Source organism: Plutella xylostella, chromosome Z, assembly GCF_932276165.1.
Source record: "Plutella xylostella chromosome Z, ilPluXylo3.1, whole genome shotgun sequence".
Lineage (NCBI taxonomy): Eukaryota > Metazoa > Arthropoda > Insecta > Lepidoptera > Plutellidae > Plutella > Plutella xylostella.
Window position 1 is genome coordinate 5,695,125 of NC_064012.1, and position 15,639 is coordinate 5,710,763.

Genomic DNA, 15,639 nt, shown 5'->3' on the forward strand with positions numbered 1-15,639 from the left:
ATACATTTTAGGATATATTGTAATTTGGTAATATGTCACAGTTGAATATGGTAGGTACAATCGGCAGCTTCATTACTAAAAGTAATAGTAATCTCTTCTTGAAACCTATAATGCTGTCGTCAACATAACTCCCTGCATTACATGTAATTTGTCCGCGTTTCTGTTATTTTCTGAACTCCTCTGAAGCCTCCCGCACGTCATAACTTTCCGAACCGGAAGCGAGGGATAGTTCCACCGAGCGGGGGCGACTTCCTCTCGAAAGCGCAAATAAATTCCATCTAATGTGTATTATACTATAAGTGCGCCAGTTTTAAAGTTTACTCAGGTTAACTGAGGTGGGCGTAGATGTAGATTGTTGTTGGTTCATGCATAAGTATTCGTATTTTATATACCATGGTAAGTACATATTATGAACCTACATATGTGTACGGATAACTAAATATTAAGCCCTTTATACTTTATACTTCAGTAATTAATTAGTAGGTAGGTTGATTCGTCTATACAAAATGACAAAATAATCCGAAGCCAAACTGACCCTTTTTGTTATTACCATGGTGATTTGATTAGTATTAGATACGTATGTAGATAGACGCCCACTCTTTATTTATACATGAAGAAATTGATAAGTTTACCTATAAAAATCTTTCAGAATTAATTCAGCAGTAACTTAGTCTATTCGTCTATTGTAAAATGGCGTAACCATAAACCATTCTGAAACCGTGTCCTGTGGCTACAAATTATGCTCTTCCGACCGAATTTGTTTTACCTACTTATAGGTGGTGTGTTGAACTGTGTTGCAAACACGTCCCTGCTGGGGCGCGATTAGGCTCCCCTACCCCCCGCACTACCCCGCGCATGCCCCTCCACAATCTGGACACTATTAACCTATGTGATGAAAGTCAACCCCGCGAGCCCTATTCTACTCACAATTTTTTTAACGTGACAGAATGTGCACACTTTTGCGATTAATTCATGAAAACCCCGATTTGGTATTCCCTAAAGTACACGAAGCTGTAGAGTTTAGTCATAGCACTGCTTTGTCTAGATTGCATTTAAAATGCGGAAACAAACTTAACTCACTTTTAAAAAAAATGTTTTTTGAAAAAATAACCAAAATGTTTAAAGTAAGCCTCCCGATACCATAAATACTCTTCCATAATGTTATAAAACAGCTAAATTTCAAGTAGTTATTTGATTATCGTCACCTTCAAATATTCCTGAATAGTCATTAGCACCTAAATTTATTAGATTGTTAACTAAGTATAAAGCACTAATATTTCAAATAAGTCACGTACTATATTATAGTAGAAGTTTCCTACCAGCGGCAGCGATGAAAAGGTGTTACTGCAATATGGCCTATATATTAAATAAGCGTACGGCGACAAATAGAAAAGTTACACAGCCTGAGTAGATGCCACCGAGTTTTATTTTTATTAAAAATCTTGCTCTTTTTGTTATGGGTATCTTTATAAATATATCAAAACGGCGTTTTAATTCTAATAATAGGCAGATTCGTTCTAATGAGAAACCGGGAAACCGGGCATGTAGGTATAATTGTAATTACGTATTCAGGTCAAATTAACCTGAAACCCTCAAATTGCCTGAACCTGCCCGTATTCCTTAGTGAATAGCATTAGGAAACGAAATCAAACGTTGATCGAAGGACAATTAACATTTCATTTCATTGGCATGAAGCAGAGATGAGATGGCCCGGGCGGCGGTCGTGGCACGTTTCACTAAACAAATTTACTTTGCACAAGTATTTTCCTTACCGAGCTGTGGAATCTGCGGCGGAGAATATGATGTGAGAGCGGGGATGTTCTCTGGAGGGATGCTGCTGTAGCCTGTAGCTCGCAGTCTATGAATAGGAGAGGCGCCGCGAGCTTCGCACCTAAGATACTTAAAATTACCCAAGTAATCTATGCGAGGATTTTAGTGCCTGGGGGGTCAGTGTAGCTTCACAAAAAACAAACGAGAGCCTGTCACGCAAACAGTACGTTAATACAACGAGATAGAGTCGCGGGTAGGTGGAAATTTCGATGAAACGCGTTCGTCGCAAGCTAAAGCTACCCCCCTAAACATGGCTCACTCGAATGGAACCTCTATGCATATGCCCTTAAGGTCTAAACTGCCTTTCTTAGATTGAACGATACTTAACTACTTAAACAAGTTAGTTTGGTAGATAATGAAGCGCTGCCTGTTACAGGTAACTATGCCAGATTTGCTATATTGTATGTAGCATATGGCATCTGAAATACCGTAAGTTTACCTACGTGAAAACCGTGAGACCAGTAAGGTACTAGCAAACAATGTGAAAATATTTTGAAATACTTATTCTAATCCTAACTAATATTATAAATGCGAAAGTAACTGTGTCTGTCTGTCTGTTACGCTTTCACGCCAAAACTACTGAACGGATTAGAATTAAATTTGGTATACATACGGTCTAGACCCTGGGAAAGAACATAGGCTACTTTTTATCCCGGAATTCCCGCGGGGATACTTTTTAAGGCAAAGTGAAGCTCGAGGGAACAACTACATATATAGGTTTATAAACAGTGGCCATAAACCAGAGCTGATACATTGTTGTAATCCATCGATGCCTTTAATGGAAACACAATGGAAAATACAAAAGAAACTTGCACACGATCAAAATAAAAGTTATAAAAAGTTTTGTAATAAGCAGCAGAATACTTAATGGACTTTATTGTGTAAACTTTCACTATTATTTACTGCTCTTTTACTCTTCTTATTTGAGTTCATTCATTCCCAGTTATTCACCTAAGTTTATCTACTAAAGTATGTATTAAACATAAGTCCAACTCAACGGATGGGTCGGTCAGTTTTTTTCTTAAAATAACATAATAATTCAAAAACCATTTAGATATTTAGCTTCGTATGCACTTAAAAAAATATTATTTTGGAGATAAAAATTATTAGTTACCAAATTTCTGTCCTAAACAACTTATCACTATAAAGTGGGACCTTCGTTGGGAGCCAGATTTCACTTAGCAGAGGCTTATCTCAAAAATGCAAATTTTTCGTTTACTATATTATCAGAAAGTATAGACGCAGTATCAGTACACTTAAAGTGATTGCATCTATATTTTATATGTTGATCGTTATCACTTAGCCGTGAATAAAATCGATTGCATATTTATCGTGATGTGTACATAACTCCTATCCTATGCATACAAACATAATATCTATATTGTTAATCTGATAAAATGCAAGTATGGAATCGCTCACCGCTACTTTATAAACCTTTATAAGTTTAACACGACCGTGCTATGAGTGCTTCACTGTACACACACTTTATAAATGATATTTGTTTGAAGTGTGTACACATATTATTATTTGTTACAGTGTTGAATTTTATTTAGAACGAAAGAAAAACATTGGTGTTCGGTGTATTAATTCTTACCGACTGACCGACCGACCGACCGACCGACCACACGTGTGTATTTTGACACAGTCAGACACAGTTTTGAAAGGTAAGCTATGCTGATGGAGCTCGAAGATTCACTAGAATTCAGTAATTAAACAACAAAACCCAGTACTATTTTCACCTAGACTGGTGGACCGTATTAAAACTATTGGCTACGTAGCGGAAAAAGAGTGCTACGCGCTACGAGCTACGCCGTAGCAAATCTTACATCAGTTCAAGAATATACCATACCATATACCAGGAAGCACGATTACAAACCAGATTAGAAAGTATCCAAAGTTCAAAACTAATACCCCAAACAATAATCTTATAAAAATATTATATTATATATGTATATGGGTGTACCCTCTCATACTCAATGGTATAACGTAACGAGGAACCCACCATTTTGTGAATCTATGTACCTGCCTAAACCCATAAATAATGAACCATTATACCTCAGTCCCTCCAGTCTCATACATTCCTAGTCGAGTATTTCTAAGAAATCTCTAAGGAGCATAATCCGTGGTCAAACAGATGCTTTGATCAAATGTACCTCGTACAAGAACACATATTTTTGTAAAAAAATATAAATGATAAAAATATGTACTCTTGTGGGTCTCTAGTAATCTCTACAGTTCATGAGAAAACAGTGTTTTGTTTTACTAGTGTCGTTTGGAATTTGACTCGCATCGCAGGTTACTTATACAAAAGTTCAAACGGTTATTTTAATATATTTTTTACAAGTAGGTTCAGAAATGTTTGATGTGTGTGCATTTACTAAATAAAAACTTACGAAATTATTGTCCAATTGGATCATAGAACAACGTGTTCGGGTGTGAATTTATTTATTTATGCTTTATTGCACAATTTAAAACAGTAATTATGTACAATCAGGTGGACTTAATGCTAAAAGCATTTTCTGCCATTCAACCTGCAGGAGGTACAACGAGTAAAAAGAATGGGTGTGCAAATAAAAATAAAATAAAATTTGAATTGGGTAGATTGTCTGATTTGTTTTTATATATAAAATTTCATGGAGGATAAGTTTATTTTAAACTGGCTCTCTCCACAAAGAATTTAGCCTTCGCCACTGTACGAAACCGCACACGAGTTATTGAGTTAGGTATTTAATATTTACGTTATTGTAAATAAATTGAATAACCTGTTAAAATTGCCCGCATTCTAACTTACTCTCTGAGCGCTGAGGGGTAGGTTTATAAAAAGTTCGGTAAAAACAAAAATAATTTATTGATACAAAAATTCTATAATGTTGCATCGAAAGCGGGTTTCTCTACTTAATTGATTGAAAGAACTAGTTCCTGGGTATACTCTCCTACCTACTGTCTGACCTATGGGCATTAACTTATACATTGTTGTCAAACATGTCGGCCTAAATAAATAATATTTATTTAAGTTGTAAATATTTTAAGTACTTACTAACCACTGTGTTTTAATATGTCTACTAACAAAATGGATCTAATGGCTAGTTTACACAGTGCGAGCTAGCGTACGAGTCAGACTTCCGAGTAGCTGGACTGCAGTAACTCGCACTGTTTGGACGTAACTTACGAGTAACTCGTACGTGCGAGTTGGTCAGTAGCTCGCATGCGAGTTACTTCAACATTTTTTGTTTTCACTCGCCTCGCCCGACAGCAACTCGCCCACGACAGCGGCTCGGCCGTCGCTTAATGGCTAGTTTACACAGTGCGAGCTAGCGTACGAGTCAGCCTTCCGAGTAGCTGCACTGCAGTAACTCGCACTGTTTGGAAGTAACTTACGAGTAACTCGTACGTGCGAGTTGGTCAGTAGCTCGCATCCGAGTTACTTCAACATTTTTTTGTTTTCACTCGCCTGCTCGCCCGGCAGCTACTCGCCCATGATAGCGGCTCGGCCGTCGCTCGCATCGTTTGGACGCGTTCGGCAGTAGCTCGCCAGTGCCAGCCGGATAGTTGTCAGTGGAACCCGTGCTTTTGTGTACTACGCCGCGACTCGACTCGGCATGGGACTGGGTGTCGTGTAGACAGCAAAGGCGAGCCGAGCTACTGGCGTACGAGTACACAAACCGAGTAGCTGTCTACTGGCCAGGCAGCAGCTCGCACTGTGTCAACGAGCCTTTAGTTATCTGAATAAAGAATTATAATTAAAAATTACATACTTACGGGTCAAATCGTTTTTTTATTTGGACGCAATTTTTTTATGATCATGAAAATTTATGCAATATGGTTGTTGCAGGAATCCGAAGATGCCAATAATCCAATCCTGCTGCTGCTGGCGGAGCCTGCGCCGGGGGTGCTACGCCGCCGCCATCTACACCACGGTGAGGCGCGCCTGCCCTACCACCACCGACACATTGGCAATTAGCAATCCATACGCAGCGTCGTCTGTCAAACAACTCTCAGAGTTACAAGTGACGTCAGATTTGACAAGCGATTCTCGGGGCCTCTAGTGCGAGTTTCTTAGTTTGTCGAAAACTAAAAAGTTTACGTTTTCTCAAATACAAAGTGGCGCCTCTAGTAGAAACTTTCATGAAACTTTTGACAGATAATGTATACAGGTGACAGAAGAAAACCAAAACTTTTTTCGTTCACGTCAATTGCAAAACCTGTACTAGAGGCCCGGATTTTGATCTAAGGATTGCTTATTGCTATGTTCGGTTGGGGTAACACCACAGATTAGATAAAAGGTGTTGCATAAGTGGTATACTAAGCTGGAAGGGGGGTGACGTAGGGGATCATTCTGAACCTTCGCTGTAAAACTTGACGATTTACGAAAACTATTGTTTTTAATTTTGCATGTAAAAAGCTCCTTAAAAGTCACGAGACCCTCAAAGTTTCTATGGAAATTCAAATTTGTTTTCGTGAATTTTCAAAAATTGTCCACATTGACCTCCTGAGTAACTCCTTTTTGGCTTAATATCAACCTGTAAATTGCCGTCTATAGTCCACAAGAGTTAACTTGAACTAGAAGCTTCCTCCCCTCCCAACCCCAGCCTACTTACGTCTCTCGCCATGGACGCAAATTCAAATATGCGCTACCGGGACAGGGGTGGACCGATCTTCAACGTCAAATCTCAAGTTAATTCTTGTGAGTAGTGTTAACATTTATACAGTTGAAATTACTGTACACCTTAAATTAAAAAAAAATATGTTTTCCATAACTAAACAAAAAATGTATATGTATTGTATACTTGTATAATGTATATGTCAAAAAGTAATCTATTGTATACTTGCATAATTTATATGTAAAAAACTAATCCTAGAGCAAATGTTTTCATTTTTGATCTAAACATACAATTCCTTACCATACGATCTGGTCAAGGGAAGGCGGTGACGTTCAGAAAAACTTATGAAGCGAAGGACGCAGACCATACCGAGTTAGGCCCGGGTCTCCTATTACGCGCCGTAGGTCACGTCCAGCGTCACGCCGTAGGCCGCGTCACGATGCTCACTATGTCTACGCGCCAACGTCGGCGTGTGAGGGAGACCGCATCAGTACATTTCTATAGTGAGCATCGTGACGCGGCCTACGGCGAGACGCTGGACGCGATCTACGGCGCGTAATAGGAGACCCGGGCCTTAGCAATAGGTATAAATACAGGGTGTTGCAAAAAGGGTATACTTAGCCGACTTTGAAATTCTGATTTCAGGTTCGGGCTTAGATATACCCTTTTTGCAATACTCTGTATAAAATACCAATAGCCTCAGTATTTTCATTAACATAATGAAACTTTTACCCAAACCCAGTTGTCGAGAGTGTATTCGCAGCTATCCGACGCGAATCCAAAATTAATTAATAATTATCATGAACCTTATTAATGCCTAAAACTCTCTCAACAAGCCGAAATATTTTGTCTGAAATACCTTAATAACTTTTGCAATTATGCTGTCAACAACAATAATTTAATAATCCAGTGATTACCCACTTTATATACTTATGTAGGAATAGAAATGTTCCAAATATTTGACACAGTGACACCTACAAAACAAGATATCAGTATGAAAATAATTTTATTTCTGTATCTTCATAAGTACACAATTTAATACTTATCAAAGTTTTTATAACAATCTAATCTAAAGCATAAGCATCTTCAGAAAGTTTATTACGTAGGGTAGTACCTCCTACATATAAATAAGATAATTCACTAATATTTTAACTGAAAGTGACTTAATGAAAGTTAATCATTATTACTTTCCTACCTAATATAGTTTACTTTAACCTGTTTAATCTGTATTCTTATATCAGATTATTTACGCTTGTTTCATATAGTATATCATATAAGCACCTAATTACGATATATTCGGTATTGGTATTGGGCTGTATTAAATATTTATGTTGATGAAAAATACATTTTATGAGTTTTTGTCTAGACGCGCTGGACAAAGAAATACATATCTAGAAATCTAGACGATTCTTACTGGCATGTGGCCGCTGTAGTCTCGAATTCTCAGGTAAATAATATCACAGAATCTAACATCTAAGCATCTTTCGGCACATACATAAGTACCGAGTATGTACATTTTAGCAGCAATAAATGTAAAAGAACATATTGGTTTTGTTTTTTTCTGTTGACTAGTCAGTGGGCTTATGTGTTACGTTTATTTTAGCGAATTAATGTAAATTGTCCCGATGTTTTATGCAAGAAAAAGTATTATTTAAATATGACACTACCTCAAAATAGTTTATTATTAACTAAAACAGAAATTGTAAGTAACAATCTCTTTTCTTGTTACATCTTCTTTCACGCATAAACCAATTTCTCGAATTCCCAAGGGACAACCACGAGATTTCGGGGTAACAACGGAAGATAGTACACAGATTCTCCAGAACGAGGGGGCAATACGATACCGATCCGAGAGGCAATCGCTACCTCATGAATCTCGTGATCACTACTATGAATACGGGTCCAGTAGTAGGGTGCATGTAGCATGCAATGTGTTGTTCGTACGTCACCAAACTACAAGATGATATTACAGACAGTGTCACGAACACAATATCTAGGTGTTCGTGACTGTCCATAATAATTTTACCATTTCAGTGCACATGGCTGTTTCTGAATAGACCAGAGGCAAACAATTTTCAGTCATCATTATATTTTATATGAACGAATGAAAATAATTTTAAACGTAACTATAACTTGTAAAGATAAAAAATAATAATAAATCATTTATTTCAGACCGTAGATCCTTATGTGGTTAGTTACAATACAAACTAAGTTAGTAGATACTACTATTTATAAATATGGACCTACAAAGATTTGTTATTATAAGGAATTATGACATCGTCACTCTGGACATGTGATCAATAACATTTACATGCTTGCAGTTGCTAATTTTGTACGTAGGTACATTGGAATACTTAAAAAGTTGGTGGGGATAAATCCCATACTTTACATAGGTTATCCACTTCTGTAGATTTGGATTTGCTACTAGGTATATTGTATTAAAAGCCTTAATTTGCAAAATTGTTGTTAATATCGAAAAATCATTAATTTTAATGTCTGTCTTAAAAATGTTAGTTGTATAAGCTGCTGGTGTTCCAGTTGAAATAAATAAATAAATAAATAAGTAAGTAATAATATTTCATTCGCACTTCATATACACAATGGCACTCTAAGTAGGTGCCAATACTAAGTTCACTTTATACGAAGTGGGTAGTGTAATAAACTAGCTTCTTATAGAAAATGAAGTTAAAATAAACGTGGGGCTTCCTTCGTATTGAAGCTCATTTGTAGCTTTATTCACTCAGCAGGAAAGTTAACAATATTTTACTTCAACAACCTTGGTACGGCTATTGGAGTCAATATCGAAATCTTACAATATCTTAGGTGAAGTTTGAATGGACTGATATTATGAGTATTATGGCAAGATTAAGTAAACACGACTGGTACTGAATTAAACAGTAAAATTCTGTTCTGTCAATGTGTCAACAATGTAAACAAAGCGAAAAATTTCTAATTTTTTAAACAATGCTGTTTCTGTAGAAATTTTGGCATAGGTTCCCCCACAGTAAGCAATTATCGCTAAATAATAAACGGTTATTTGTGTAACAACGAAATACACGGCAAAAAGGGACCAACCCTTACCCGGAAATGTTAGCCCGTCGCAGGAGACTGCACCCGCGGCGCGGCCCTGCAATGAAACCCACAGGGAGGTGCGGCGCCGGGATCGCGCCGCAGCAGCGTGGTCCAGCCCTGCTCTAACCCTGTGCTAAGCGACCCTCCTACTCATTGTTTACCTAGTTGAACTTTACACAGTGTCTGATAGTTTATATTCCTAAAAGTTTTTAGCCTATTTTTAATGATATATTCTCATTTTTTGTAAGAACTACCCACTAGTTAGCTTAATCTAATTTCAATCTATTATTAACAACTGTGTAACTTCACTCCATGAATGTTTCTAGGGCTGTGTGCCCGCATTGTCCCGGCTCTTCAAGGTTATACGTGGTCCCGCGGGGCCTCAATGTGCACATTAGCCGTATTCACCGTGGTGGGCCTGCCCAGCAGCCGCAGCCGTTGGGTGACGGGCAAAGCGATTTAGATGATGATCCCCCAACGCTTTTCGACAGTTTGCCGTTGTTGAGGAGGAAAGTCCGCGTGTTAAAACACATCCCTAAAGGCGCGAGGTACTTGGCTGCAGGGAAGCTGTCCCAGACAATCGAGCGATGTGTACAGTCCAACGGAGTACAAGATTGGTATAATCTCATGACCTTTGCATACAGGTGCCTAAGGGTCCCCTCGAGTGTAAACAGAGGCAGGTCCCTAACATCAAAGGTAAAGGACACCATCACCGCCGGTAGTATAGATAGTTCATCTTTTGCCGACACGCCGCTTTGCGGTTCGGCTCGTAACAATCGGGCTGTCTGTAAATTAGTGGAGGCGAAAGCCTATGACGGCGACTTGAATGGTGCGGTCCGAATTCTTCTGTCAGATTGCTCCGTGGCGGAGGACAATGACGCTACCTTGAGCGCTTTGCGGCTCAAACACCCTGTTCCGGGCCGCGGGTTAGACTGGCCGCCAGAGCCGAACCGCACCGACGAGTTTTTGACGGTGGACGTGGCGGATGTCACGCAGGCAATTGGAGGTTTCCATAACGGCTCAGCGCCGGGCTTAGATGGCATCCGCCCTGAACTCCTCAAAGATTTGACGTCGGCAGGGGCAGGGGACAACAGCGCCGTTCTATTGGGCTCAATATGTAGCCTGGCAAACTTCATGCTCAAAGGAATGGTGAACAGGGAGGTAACGCCATTCTTGTATGGTGCATCTCTGTGCGCATTGACGAAAAAGGACGGTGGTATTCGGCCTATCGCTGTGGGCAGCGCGCTCCGTCGTCTGGTAGCCAAGCTTGGTTGCAGTGCGGTAAGGGGCGTAATGTCCGCCCATTTACAACCGCGACAGCTGGGTTTTGGCGTGCCGCTGGGTTGCGAAGCCGCCATACATGCTACCCGGGCTTTTGCTTTAGACAGGGGTGGATCTGAGAGTATCATTTTTAAGGTCGATCTCGAAAACGCGTTCAACATGGTTGAGAGAGATGTGATTTTACGCAAGGTCAAAGAGCAAGTGCCTACACTATACCCATTTCTACATCAATGCTACTCTATGCCCAGTAACCTCTTTTACAGGAGCAACCTTATAGAGTCTCAGGTGGGAGTGCAACAGGGGGACCCCTTGGGCCCTCTACTTTTCAGTTTGGCCATTCAGGATGTCGTGTCATCGCTGCACTCCCCTCTAAATACTTGGTATTTGGATGATGGCTGTCTGGGGGGGCGTGCCGAGGAGGTTCTGCAAGATATTGAGAACCTGATACGGAGTCTAAATGCATTGGGCCTAAGACTGAACCCGCGAAAGTGTGAGCTGTTCTCATGTTCTGGGCAGTTGTCGCAAAATGTGAGTGCACGCTGCGACGCCTTAGTGCCGGGTTTTGTGCAACTGGACAAGGCCCATTTTACCCTTTTGGGCGCACCCGTGTTCCCAGAGGGGGTGCCGAGTGTCTTGTTGTCCAAAATGAGGGCACTGGCGGACACTAAACCGCTCCTAGGTCAGCTCTCGGCGCATGTGGCTCTGACGATCCTGCGGTCGTGTTTGTCCATCCCACGGCTAACTTATACGCTTCGAACATCGCCTGTATGGCTATGTGGCGTGGAGTCGGCGATGTATGACGAGACACTAAAGGATCTCTTGGGGGGTATCATCAATACCAATATGACAGAGCTCCAGTGGTCTCAGGCAGCGCTTCCAATTAGGCACGGTGGTCTGGGCATCCGTCGTCTGCAGGACACTGAGTTGCCGGCCTTTTTGGCCTCTTCGTCGGGAGTGTTACAGCTAGTCACTCGTATCCTACCATTTAATGGTGACGAGTTGTACATTCCCTACACAGAAGAGGCCCTGGAATTGTGGCGGGCACGGTGTCCTAGCGGCACGGAGCCGGAGCAGCCGCAGCGTCAACGGGATTGGGATGAGGAGATGTGCCGGGTCGCGGTGGATGCGCTTCTGGCACAGACTACAGGCGAGGAGCTCGCACGCCTGCGAGCGGCGTCACAACCGGAGTCGGGTCTTTGGCTGCACGCATTGCCATCGCCGCAAATGGGGACGTTGCTGGATGACGATTCTCTGCGTGTGGCGGTGGCGCTGCGCCTGGGCTGCAATATCTGTGAGCCACACTCGTGCGCCTGTGGAGCGACGGTGGACCGGCTAGGCCGGCACGGCCTCCACTGTGTTCGCAGCGCGGGGAGGCTCTCCCGGCATCAAGCCATCAACGACATTGTCCGTAGAGCTCTCGTCACAGCTGGCGTTCCAACGGTTTTAGAACCGCCGGGTTTATGCCGTAGTGACGGGAAGCGCCCGGACGGTCTCACGCTGATTCCGTGGGAGCGGGGCCGGTCCGTGCTATGGGATGCGACGTGCGTCTGCACATTTGCCCCATCCCACGTAGGCCTAACCGCAGTAACCGCTGGTGCCGCTGCAGAGGCGGCTGCAAGGCAGAAATGCAACAAGTACAGACAGTTGATGGCCACCTACATCTTCGTCCCGTTGGCGTTGGAGACCGCGGGGGTCTGGGGCGAACAGGGAAAGGCCTTCGTAAGGGCGATCGGTCACCGCTTGAGGAGCCGAGGCTACGACAACCGCTCTGGGGCATACCTGATGCAAAGAATATCCCTGGCTGTGCAGCGAGGCAATGCTGCGAGCATCATGGGAACATTTTCGTCAGTTATGTCTCGGGGCGGTTTATTCACTTAATATCTAATAATCTTAATATCTCGTTAGTTTTATTTTCTTTTATTGTTGTAATTATATGAAAAATAATGTTGTGTCTATGACGAAATACAAATATCTTATCTGTTTAATCATAAAAAAAAAAAAAAAAAAAAGTAAAATTTACTTTAACTTGCTAAAAATATTACTAGGTACAACTTACTAAATTAAATGCAAAAATGATAGAGAAGTGTAACAAATTCAATTATTAATTAAGTATTTAAGTAAGCAATGATCTGGAAGGCTTTCAATGTGTATAAATATTGGATTGAGCTCAACTACAATAATTATTATGACAACCACCATATAGAAAATCAGCTATACCAAAAATTTGCCAACCGTAAAAAGCACCAAATCAATGTGTTATAATGCCAAACTTTATTAACTAAAGCATGTGTTTAATATCGTCATTTAATGAAAACGAAACCAAACCACTTCTATAGAGTCGCTTTGAAAGCAAGTGCACTTTGCTGTATTGCGGACTGCGTCAAAACAACGTGAGAACGATATTACGAGCTACGTTCAATGAATGTGTGGAATGTGAATAGCTGCTAGCTATACCTACACTATGAATGGCTTATGTAGACATTCACGAACTAAATAACTTTAAATGAAGGTCGACCTTAAATCTATTCCTCTGACTTTCTGTCCGTATACTTACAAAGCAATGCAGCTATGGATTTAAGGTTCACATCAGTTTAAAGTGGTTACTTCATAAAACTCTGCATTAGTGAATAAATTCATCTACATACCTATTATAATTTTAGTAATTAATCTACGTATAAATAATTAAACTAACTACTCTTTTGGACATAAAAGTAATGAGCGATATATGAGCATAATATGCAAGAACGCATGAAAATTAAAAAAAAAAAACTGTTTCAAATAACACTTTGAAAGAAAAAATCTGTTTATTATATTTATTGCCGGATACATATTTATTATACCTACTTACTGGTTAGTTTTGACACTAATACTCCACTCTCGGGCAATGAAAAAGTTCCATTAAAAATCACCAATTTACTCCGAATCGGAAAAAACTAACTTCATTACGCTTTCTGCAATATTTAAGTGCGTTTATCGGCGCATCAGAATATTACCGACTAAAAACTTAAATATTTTGTTCAAATTTCTTATTAAATGTTTTTAAAAAAATTACACTATTTGTTGTATGCATTTTGTAAGTGGAACTGTTTCTTTGCCCGTGAGTGTAGTTTGTGTGTAGAATCAGAGTGTCCACAACGAGAAATATCATACACCTGTTGTGTTATTGACCCTCCAACACTCTTACAAAATGTCCGAGTATCGTGTCAAATATCAAAACGCAGGATTCTAATATATATATTTTTTTATTACAGTTTTATTTCGCCATCACAATTGTGACGATGGGGCACTTTATAGACGTGGAGCAGCGGTTCCTCTCGGGACAAATGGAAGAGCCTGAATCGGAGAGTTTCTTAGCACCAGACAAGATAACACCCAGTGAGTATTCGCCTTTTTATGTGTCAAAGATAAACATTTATGCGTAGCTTCGGCTTAAATTGTTAGAATTTTACGTGCCTGTTAATACATTACACGGAATGTTAAGATTTTTGTGACGGTTTGTACGTCTCAATTGAGCTATTGATTGCAATAAACAATTGACAATTTAGTAACTTAATTTTAGGGCTGCCACAACTAAAATTTTCACATCCTAGGACTTGCTGATTCCATAATGCATCTACAAACCGGCAACATAAACTTTGCTTAAATTTGGTACTAAGTACTGAATATCTATTGTATCTTCATTCACCCACAACAAATTTAACTAACTATGTACAGTACTCCAAAATTGATAATGCGCATAGAAATCTTTGACAGATCGGTTGTTTTCGATTATGTGACACACCTATTTCTTTCGGACAAGGTGCAAAATGTAAGTGTTTTTTTAAGGCTCTTACGATTTAATGATTCGGGTGTGAACATCAAATCTGCATGTGCATTATTAATTTTGGACAAGTGTAAGTGATTTCGTTTGAATAACACAAATTTTAATTAATTCGAACATTACATCGTTTATCGCGTTAAAACTTTAAAAGCATGTTAATTACAGGTAATATGATTGGAATTGGATACAAATATGTAATACGTACATAAATTATGAAATCTATAGTCTGACAAAGCTAACTCTGTAACAGAAACGAGTGTCAAAATCAAACAAGTCTTACGTGGTCATGGTACATTATCTTACTGGTCTCCTGATTCTTCATCTTCAGTTATTTAAGGCTACCAGTCAAAGAAAACAATCACACATATTTGAGACTGTGATATATAAGTAATACTGTAACTTCTTCGTTTTGAAACGGTTCATCAACAGTTGATTGAACAGACTCGTGAACTCGAAGGCCAAACCACCAGAAAAGAACAAAGTACGCAAAAATTTGTTAGCGAAACATTCGTTAAAGGGACCTTTCGGTTGGCTAACAGTTTATGGGTCAATCACTCTATCCAAACACTATTTGGAAATCGCAATCGTTGAAAAACAGGTGATAAGAAATTGCACAAAACTCTTTAACTTAAAGAAATAAACATTAATGTAATACACTGACAACAACAGTACCTATACAGGCGACAATAAAACAGAATAACATAAAATAAAACAGAATAAATGTTGCTGCCCAGAGCGTCGAAAAGCCATCAGCTCAGCATGTGCTGTAGGCAATAAAACTGCTGAAGTGGGTTTCATCAAAACTTTCACTTTTCAGTGGGTTCACATATCTAGATGTGCTAAATCTTTTTATGCAGGTTTCCCCACGATGTTTTCCTTCACCGTAAGAGCGATCGTATACATTGTACTTAAATTCAAAGAACTCATTGTTACATGTCAGCGCCGGGATTCGAACCCTCGTCTCTGGCGTGAGAAGCGGGCGCTTACCCGACTGAGCTACCACCGCTCGCACAGGGATAACAAGTACCTACTTAA

The 15,639-nt window shown here is 40.0% G+C and overlaps 1 protein-coding gene across 1 annotated transcript in view; it reads left to right on the forward strand.

The window, feature by feature from the left end:
• The first annotated feature begins 5,639 nt into the window (after positions 1–5,639).
• The window catches only part of LOC125491283, an 89,325-nt gene continuing 79,325 nt past the window's right edge, over positions 5,640–15,639 (forward strand). Inside the window, exons 1-2 of the mRNA XM_048632854.1 lie at positions 5,640–5,747; positions 14,036–14,159. Coding sequence (XP_048488811.1) covers positions 5,643–5,747; positions 14,036–14,159 — 229 coding nt within the window. The 5' untranslated portion in view covers positions 5,640–5,642. The remainder of the gene's footprint in view (positions 5,748–14,035; positions 14,160–15,639) is intronic.